The sequence below is a fragment of the Daktulosphaira vitifoliae genome, unplaced genomic scaffold, assembly GCF_025091365.1.
Source record: "Daktulosphaira vitifoliae isolate Bord-2020 unplaced genomic scaffold, ASM2509136v1 Scaffold_1, whole genome shotgun sequence".
NCBI lineage: Eukaryota > Metazoa > Arthropoda > Insecta > Hemiptera > Phylloxeridae > Daktulosphaira > Daktulosphaira vitifoliae.
Window position 1 is genome coordinate 2,393,040 of NW_026099572.1, and position 10,833 is coordinate 2,403,872.

The 10,833-nt window shown below is 23.4% G+C and overlaps 1 protein-coding gene, 1 long non-coding RNA gene and 1 pseudogene across 2 annotated transcripts in view; 2 read left to right on the forward strand and 1 right to left on the reverse strand.

Moving 5' to 3' along the window:
- Positions 1-862, forward strand: part of LOC126893783 (elongation of very long chain fatty acids protein AAEL008004-like) — a 29,245-nt gene extending 28,383 nt beyond the window's left edge. Inside the window, exon 8 of the mRNA XM_050664281.1 lies at positions 591-862. Coding sequence (XP_050520238.1) covers positions 591-764 — 174 coding nt within the window. The 3' untranslated portion in view covers positions 765-862. The remainder of the gene's footprint in view (positions 1-590) is intronic.
- Positions 1-10,833, reverse strand: part of LOC126893823 (uncharacterized) — a 138,307-nt gene that overhangs the window by 16,315 nt on the left and 111,159 nt on the right. The window lies entirely within an intron of this gene.
- LOC126893811 (elongation of very long chain fatty acids protein 4-like) lies at positions 4,387-7,642 on the forward strand (annotated as a pseudogene).

Here is a 10,833-nt window from a genome sequence, read left to right on the forward strand (position 1 = left end):
AGTGTATTTATTCATAAGTAACAAAAGTTTTTTATTAAAAAGTATTGCATCAATCCATTTCAATTTTTATACGCGTTAAAAGTAAAGCAAAATATAACTTCTTTATTATTATTTTTATAACTCCTTTTTGTTTAAAAATATATATATATTATAATATAAAATTACAATATTATATAATTGAATATCAATTTCATACTATATTTAATTACCATAATTATTATGTATTCATATATTATAATTATAAATCGGGATAAAATTAAGGGAATAAGAGTTATGGTTGCTTTTGAAATAATCTACCAATCTCTTAAAATTAAACACTATCAACAGACTTGCAACGAAGCGTTTCTTATGATAGTGATTTTAATCACTGTCAGATATCATCTATACTAGTCCCATCTATGTCTCGTCCACACTGTGCTACCGTTTTTTTTACCTTTTATTTTAAAGTTGTATGAATCAAACAATATTTTCCTTTACGAAAATTAAAAATTTTCAATGGTTACCAAGAAAATGAGTGTCTTGTTCTTAATGAATGATTTTGTGTATATGTAAATTAAGTCTTAATAAATTTTTTTTTTTTTTTGTTACAGACACAATTTTTACTTTTAATAGCATACCAAACCTGTTTGTACGTATTTGATTGCAACTTTCCTAAGCTTTTTGTTATGTATATTATTGCCGATATTGCAATTTTCTTATACTTATTTGTAATGTTCTACCGAAAAACGTACAATGAAAATAAACAAAAAGAACGTATCGATTAAAGACTGTCCTGAAAATAATTTGAATTATTATCTTTAAATACTTAAATTACAATAGATTTATAATACTGATGAACCTAAATTGTTTATTTATAAATTTATTTTTCTAGTTTTTATTTCCAATACCTTTGAAACCCTGCTACTGTATATTACCTAGTGCCATTACCATTAGATTTTCTTTGCCGTCAAAATGTGTTGCCACAGTTGAAGTATTTGTATAATTTGTGTTTACATAAAATTTGACTAAAATATTTGTTCCTTGGGTACTTCTTCATTNGACTAAAATATTTGTTCCTTGGGTACTTCTTCATTATATTTTTATTTAATTGAAAATTAATTCAAAATTTTGCAACAATCCATAGGGTTACACTTTTGATATGATATTTAAAAGTTGAGTTTTAAAATTATTAAAAATTTTTAACTTTTTCTAATTTTTTTTATAGTTAAATTATACAAAATTTTTTTGGACTAAATAATTGACCAAAAAACTAAAAATATATAGGAAGTAATTTCAAAATTAAAGGTTATATTTTTTATGTACAGTTATCTAAAAAGTGCTTAAATTTTGGCTAACCTATTGGTGCTAGATAAAATCTAATGAAATATTTGAAACCACTTCTAAAAAATTTAGTACAATAATTAATATATATATATATATTGTTTTGTCGAGCTCTGTAATGTATAATATATAAATATATATATAAGTGTTTTATATTTTTCATATTATTGTGTCATAATTTTATACCAAATAAAAATAATAAAATATGGATTTTTATGATATTTATTTATTATTGAAATACAAATTCCTTGTTTTCAGTATTATGTAAAATATATATTTTATTGTGATATCAATAATTTTTTAAACATATGTTTATCATAATTTTGCCTAACTATACATATATAAATAATTTCCCGTTTATAAGAACTTGTTCTATAAATAATCAATTTTAATTAAATTTTAATAAACTAAATACTATTATAAATACATATCGTTTAAAAATGTTTGAACAGTTGACAGTTGATTTTGTTTAATGTCAAGTAAGTTATGAAAATAAGGGATTAATTTGTCAATTAATATCTGTTAATCGACAATAATTGTCTCCTAAAATCAAGGGGTTTCATTTATATATTCTCGGTTTAAGCGATTCAACAATCGTCAAAATAAATAAAATAACATTAACACGAGTACAAAATATTTTGCCCTGTTATAATGAGCAAATTGTAATACAATTGACAGTAGAAATAGTGTAAAACTATGATATTTACAACACAATATGAAAAAATTAATGCTCTCTTTATTACGGTTTAGAATTTCTAAAAGAGAATCTTATATTAATATAAGTACATTCATTAAATCTATTGTTATATACACTTTATGTTTGCAAGAGGGAGTACAATGACTTCATAATTTTTATGAAAATGGCATTAGTAATAATTACACACGAAATACATTGTATTTATTTCAAAATTCTAGCTATTAAAAGTTTCTTGATAATAAAATTACCAGAAATAATTTTTATGTCATTGATTTATAAGTTTATAAATCAATGATAATATTCGAGGATATATAGTTTTATTGTATTTCTTTATTTGATGACTTATAAGACAAAATTATGAATTTTTACTTAATTGTGTAAAGTAATACTTAAAATTATTTTTTATTATTCAATTACATGTTATGAAAAACTTTAAATATTTGTTAACACATTAAACAAGCACTAAACATTGTATCAATGTTTATTCAAATTAGTTATTCTGAAAAAGTTATCTAGCTAATCAAACGTATACCGTAAAAAGAATAACTATTAAGTTGACATATGTATCTTTTTGATGACCGGTCTTTAACGGTATTTTGATTAATTTGATAATTATTATTAGTATATTTTGATTTTCATGTAATAATAGCTGAATATGATCAATAATTATTATTATTTATTATTTTAGAAATTGTGTTTTACAAATGTCCATTAACTAAATATTTTTGAGACGCAACAATTTTCAAGTTAAACATTTAATTATGAATGAAATATTTATTATTTTACTTATATTTTACAGCCTATTAAAAAATTAACTCTCAATACTTGTATATTAGAAAGATAGGAATACTTATCATCTTTAGATAAAAAAACTCTATCTATTCCATAAATAAAGTAAAGATTATAGTATTTACTTATCTTATAATTACTAGAATGTACTAACTTATTATTTTGATATGAAAAATAATACTATACAGCTTTATTTAATATACATGCTTTGTTTATTAAATAATCGTTATAACACTAATATCATAATTAATAATTTTATGAAACAGTTAAATTTGATTTGTTTGGAAATACTTCCTTAAAATCAATTAATGATTTGTTGCCTTTCAAATTTAGTGGAAGATGGTTAACGCAAAATAATAATTGCTNTTTAGTAGAAGGTGGTTAAACGCAAAATAATAATTGCCGATTTCATGCATAATAGAAAATTAATGTGAAAAAGGGTCATTCTTAATGTACAATCATGATGTATAGTCATATATAAACGATTTTACAGTAAATATTTACAGTAAAATATGTATGTACATTTTTCAATTAAAAAGTGATTTCTAGAAAATCTTCAGTTGTAAAAGTAATTATTATTTTAACAGAATTTTTATTAAATATAGTAACATTCAGTTTAGTTGATGAAATTTATTTATGTTAAAAATGTCAAACGAAACCCATGGAATTTTTTTTAAGGAAATGCGTCTTACTATTATAGATTTGATCAAACAAGAATTAGTTTATGGTAAATATTTAATTAAAATAAAAAATAATATCTATAGCGAAAATAAATAAATTTTATTACAGTATTATGGGTAAAGTACGAAATAGCAGAAGTGTTTATTTTTGAATCATTTTTTTAACCATGTTAAAGTCATAACTTTTGATACAATGGTATTTTATAAAAATCAACTTTAATTTAAAATGTATAAATAGCTTATTAAATTTTTTTAAACGTTATGATGTTTTTATGTTACATTAAATGATAAGTAAAAAAAAGATTCTAGTTTATTGCTGTGAATTTAATTAACAAATGCTAAGGGATATTTTTTTAGATGATGAAGTAGACTCTTGGATGTTTATGAAAAGTCCGTGGCCAATATCGTCTATTTTAGTTATTTACTTATTATTTGTATTAAAAGAAGGCATCATGATAATGAAAAAAAGAAATCCTCTTAATTTGAAGATGGTAATGTTATTTTACAATATTATTCAAACAATTTTCAATGGTTACATGGTTTTATTGGTAAGAATAATGTAAATATAAAAAATTCAATAATACCACAAATCTTAAAAAATATTAAACAAATATATAACTGTACTTGTACTAGTTATAATTATTATTATTCAAAAAATAAATAAATATTGAAGCGAAATTTTAACTTTTTTTTTAGTTTTTCATTACACCTTGAGCTATCAGTTATCATTTCAAGTATCTATGTAACCCACTTCTAAAAAATGCCAATGTGTTTCTCATGCATGAGATAATGTTTATATTTTTATTGTTGGTTTAAAATACTATGCTGNTGGCCAATATCGTCTATTTTAGTTATTTACTTATTATTTGTATTAAAAGAAGGCATCATGATAATGAAAAAAAGAAATCCTCTTAATTTGAAGATGGTAATGTTATTTTACAATATTATTCAAACAATTTTCAATGGTTACATGGTTTTATTGGTAAGAATAATGTAAATATAAAAAATTCAATAATACCACAAATCTTAAAAAATATTAAACAAATATATAACTGTACTTGTACTAGTTATAATTATTATTATTCAAAAAATAAATAAATATTGAAGCGAAATTTTAACTTTTTTTTTAGTTTTTCATTACACCTTGAGCTATCAGTTATCATTTCAAGTATCTATGTAACCCACTTCTAAAAAATGCCAATGTGTTTCTCATGCATGAGATAATGTTTATATTTTTATTGTTGGTTTAAAATACTATGCTGTTATAATTGCTTTTACCTTAAGTTATTTTAGTTATAGAAGTCCATTATGTTATGACTGCTATTTTAAAAATTTATAGTAAGAATTATACTTCATTTGGTATTTTTTTTTTCTGAAGTTTAACATCATTATTTTATAAAGAATTCATTTGAAATCTTATGGACAGTTATCCTGTAATGAATTTTATGATTTTTACGAAAATTATATTCGTTGAATTTTTTACATTAGCTTAAATGTAGATTAAAAATTTAATATTGGTTGAAATGCTACTTTAATCTTTGACCCGTTACATAAGAATTATGTTTCTTACTGTATTTTTTACAGTAATTTAGATTTGAATTCGATTCTTTACAAGGAAATTTTAAGAATGTCCCAAAAATAATTTTCATTTTAAAAATGTCCAAATTAATTTTTATCTAAAATATTTTTTAAAGGTATTTGATTAAATTTAGAAATTATATTAATAATTATAATTATTTTTATAAAATATACTTACTTATTCATGACATGAATTATATGACAATATATATTTGTATACATTTTATACAAATATTTATATATACATATAGTATTTGTTAATTTTTGGTCTTTTTTCGTTTTCAGCTAAATAAAGCGTCATGGTATTTTTTTATATCCAAAGTGATTGACTTACTTGATACTGTAAGTATTTTATAGTATAATATAAAATTATACTATTTATAAATGATGTAAAAGGTGTTAATGACTATATGAATGCATAGATATATAGAGGATATCATTGGCGTAATTACAGGGTTATGGATGTTATATATCTGTAACACAATAATAATGATAAATAATGATAATAATTATTTTTTGTTTGAAGGTATAGTGAAAAAGTTTTTTAATGTATATTCCTCTAAGATAAAATCATAATTACGCCACTGAACGGGAACGAAAACTGTTTGTTTTATGTATTTTGAAATGATAGATAAATGAAATATTATGTTATAAATAATGTATAATTTTAACTGTATTTCAATATTTGGTTTTATATTAATAAAAAAGGGTATCCCGATTTTAATAATTTATATTTATTTAAAAATTGTTTGTATATAATAAAGTTGTCTGTAATAAATAATGTATATTTATTCCACAAATGTTATCAAAAAAAATGTGATATCCTTAACCATAGAAATTTAAGGTAACTTTTTCGAACAATATTAATATAATAATACTAAAATAAAATCTAATATTTAAATATAAAATTACTGGTTACACACTTTTTCAGATATTCTTCGTTATAAGGAAAAAACAATCACGAGTTACCTCTTTGCATGCCTATCATCATGTAATTATGGCAATAACATGTTGGGCATATTTAAAATTTATAAAAGGTAAGAAATAATTTTATAGAATTTATAAGGGTGAGCAAAAATGATGTATTTAATAAGATAGTATGATAAAGTTGAATGATATTTTCTAGTATATTTTTCCTTTTTATGTGTGAAAATATAGTTATTTAAATATATATGTACACATGTTTATTTGTAGGTGAACAATTACTTTTCGGTGGTCTTCTTAATTCATTTATCCATGTTATTATGTATAGCTACTACTTCTTATCAGCATTAGGACCTCATATGCAAAAATATTTGTGACGGAAAAAGTATTTGACTCGTATGCAAATTGTTAGTTAAAAATATACTACTGAAATATAACTTTTATTGTATTAATATGTTTATTTTATATTTTTTAAAGGTTTAATTTCTTATAATAATGACATATGAAGCAGGATTGTATGTGTTTGATTGCAAGTTTCCTAAATTATTTGTGATGTACGTAATCGCTGATCTCACTTTATTTTTGTATTTGTTTATTATGTTTTATATAAAAACATACAATCAACGACCTCAATTAAAAGAACATGTGAATTAATTCATTATTATTAATTAGTAATTAACATTAATTTCTTATAGTTATTGTAATTTAAGTAATTCATTTTAAATGTTACCATAAGTTTCAGTAGTCTAAAAACTGAACTTCAACATTCATATAATGAAAAAAACTATTGTTTTGGCATAGAATTTAATTTAAAATAGTCGATAAATCTTTGATTAAGAAGCAACACATCTATATCATTTTTGTTAATTTTATTGGTGAGGAAAAATAGTTTTCTATGTAATTTAAAGTACTTGTGATGATTTTTTATTATTTGATTACAGCGATGCTTATTGATTTTATAAAAAATTTGAGATCTTATTCAAATACCTGGGAAATATTAAATATTATATTACTAACGCATTTTGACCAAAATGTAAGATAGTTGGGTTTGTTTCTTAAGCGATCAAATATAGCAAAATGTACAATATAACTCGTTGTATATAAATCAAGTAATTTATTAAAAAAATTGTGCAGTTAAAACTGATAAAGACTACAAACGAAGTATGTATTGATTGTAATTTATATGTATTTCTTAATATTTTAAATGCATCATATGGTGTAGGTAACACAATTTTAAATAGTCAGGGCAGGATTTTGAATTTGTAACATGTAATATGTTAAACCAAATGTATCAATTTTAATATTGCTTGATAGAGGATTCATTGACAATGACACTACTAACATTAGAAACCAAATATTCATTGTCTAATGTCTACATGTCTAATTCTATCAGCATTTTCATCTGTAGTAGATTTCAGAACATTAAAAGTAGATGATTTTGAGGTACTCAAATTTAATTCGCTTATTATAAACTCTTCAAAATTAGTACAGGATACACTACTATTTTTAAGATCATTAATTTCAGCTAAAAAATGTGAAATTAGTAGTTTTAATTCGGAAATAGCTCATAAACCTTTTTGACATGATAGACAAAAGTATTTCTACATTTGATTTCATAAAGAAATCATTTTTTCTCACTGACTATGTGCTTAAAAAACTAACACAAATTTTATTGTTATGTCTAATTAAGCAAATTTTAAAACTAATACAAGCGTACGTATACAAATATTTGATAGAAAAAAACAACTTAACAATATCACTATCAGTATACAACTATAATACGTTTTTTTAAATATATTTTTTTGATCTATGCGACAAGTACATGATAAATTTGGAGTAGTACTATACATTTAAATGTTAAAAATATTTTACATTTAATTTTTTTAAATTGTTTTAGATAGATTTATTTATATTAAATTAAACCTCATTAAATTTGAAAACTAATTTTTTTTTCTTTTAATTATTATTTTATATGTAATTAGTAATAATGTAAAATATTAGAAGTGTTATAAAAGTCTAATTGCAGATTTGAAAACAACGCGAAAAGTTGATTTAGAAAAGTATATTTTTGCTTCTATTGAAAGTTCATTGTAGTCCAGTGCATTTATTTATAGTAACAAACAGTTTTTATTGAAAAATATTGTATCAAGCCCTTATTTTTTAACACGTAAAAGTAAAACAAAATATAACTTCTTTATTATTTTGATAATTTCTCCTTATAAATTACAATATTAATCTATTTAATATCAATTTCATACTAATTTAAATAACTATAATTAGTATTTATTCATATATTATATTTTAAAATAAAAGGACTACTAATCAGGATGTAATTAAAGAAATAAGAGTTGATGTTGTATGGACATACAATTCACCATTTTTTTAAAATTAAAAACTATCTACAGATTTGCATCGAAGCGTTTTCTATGATAGTGATTTTAAACACTGTTAGATATTATCTATACTAGTCCCATCTATGCCTCGTCCATACTGTGCCTCGACCCCACTATGCTACCGTTTTTTAAAATATATTTTTTTCATCTACGCGAAAAGTACATCATAAAGCTGGAGTAGTACTATACATTTAAATGTTAAAAGTATTTTACATTTAATTTTTTTAAATTGTTTTAGATTGATTTATTTATATTAAATTAATCCTCATTATATTTACACAATAGTTGAGTATAATGTATAGTATAAGGTTTTAGTGTTTGGACGTAATTGAAGAGGTGGAAAGTTTTAAGTATTTAGGGTCAGTCATGCAAAAGAGCGGTTGTATTGACGAGGGTGTAAGATACTGGTTAAAGCGCGGGTGGTTGAAGTGAAGAGAAGCGTCTGGCGTCTTATGCGATAAAAGGATTCCAATGAGGCTGAAAGGTAAATTTTACAAGACTAGTGAGGCCAGCTATGATATATGGTTCAGAGTATTGTGCGGTTGATAAGAAAGTAGAGCAGAGAATGAGTAAAGCAGAGATGAGAATGCTTAGAAAGATGAGTGGAATGACTAGAGAAGATAGGAGGAACCAGCGTATAAGAGAGAGTATAGGTGTAGCGTCAATCGTGAAGAAGAATTGGAAGCTGTAAGAACAGTTAAAGATGGAGGAATACTAATGAATGCCATATGAGGACAGCTGATGTGGGAGATCGTGTCAAGTGGAAGTATAGGGTAAGGGTGACCGACCCCAAGTAATTGAGATTAAGACGAGGAAGAAGAAGAAGAAGAAGAATAGTATAAGTTTTTAGTATAGTAATAATATTTTATTTAATCGTTTTGAATACTTATTTATCAAACTCAAACACATCAAATATATAATAAAAGTTAATTACTTGTGGTTTGAATTAAAATTTAAAATACATTTAAAATATTAATTTAAAACTAAAAAATATTAAACATTTTTTACTCGAAAATATTATAAAAAACCCAGCACGGATGGGCCGCGGCACAGTGGTGATTTGGGATAGTTGNGTCGCATCACAGTGGTGATTTGGGATAGTTGGATCAAGTATATTGATATCTGACAGTGATTAAAATCACTATAACAAAAAAAAACGCTTAGATGCAAATCTTTAGATAGTGTTTAATTTTAAAAATTGTTGGATTATTCCAAAAGCTACTTGATCTGCTATTTTCTTATTAATATCCTGAATGAAAAATGAATTATTAAAAAATATTATTTCTCATAAAAAAATTGTGTTGATCAATACACTTTTCAATAACTTATAGCATTATAAAGTTAAAAATAAACACATCTTAGTAAACCCAATACCTTCTCAGCTTCGCATCGAAGCTAAAATATAAAAAATAAAATCGAGAATTTTCACACTAAAATAGCACTCGGTAGCCATTTTCACCATAAAGACAAATCCAGAGGTCAATTTTTTTTTTTCAAATTAAAGTACATTACATTAGCTTTAATTTAAGATATATATAAAAGTGTCAGACCTTCCGAAACATTTTTAAAAGTTAAGTTGAAAAAGTTAATTTTTTGTAAAAAAGTTGTCATTTTAAATCTCCTCCTGTGGGTAGATAAAGGGTCAAATTTACAAAAAAAATATACCAAATGATAGGTAAAGACATCAAGCATCTATAAAAAAAAATTAAATTGATATATTAATTTTTGAAAAAGTTACGGCAGTTTTCAGTAAAAAAATGTTTAAATATTTCGAATATTACCGATTTTTTAATTTATATTTTTTTTGAAGGTTTCCCCCATTTACGGGGAAGAAGGGAAATTTTTTCAATTTTTAAGGGTAATGTCTTCAACTAGATACGATTTGTGATCTTTTGACGTATTGTTGAAAGAAATNGTGATCTTTTGACGTATCGTTGAAAGAAATCGGTTCGGTGAGAGCTGAGAAAAAGTGGTAATAGACACAAAAAAAAAAAACACATCTTAGTAAAACCAATACCTTCTCAGCTTCGCATCGAAGCTAAAATGAATGTTGAAGGAAGAAGAGGTAGAGGAAGACCAAAAAAGAGATTGAGGAATGCTATTGAATGCCATATGTGGGAGGTCCTGTCAAGTTGAAGTTTAGAGTAAGGGTGACCCCAAGTAGTTTGGATTAAGGCGAGGAAGAAGAAGTATAATAGTATAAGTTTTTAGTATAATAATATTTAATCGTTTTGGATACTTATTTATCAAACTCAAACACATCAAATATATAATAAGAATTAATTACTTGTGGTTTGAATTAAAATTAAAATATATTTAAAATATTAATTTAAAACTAAAAAATATTAAACATTTTTTACTCGAAAATATTATAAAAAATATGAGCTTCTGCAAAAATTTTTTATGGGAGTAAAATATTTTTTTAAATATTTAATTATTTAGTTCGTTTAAC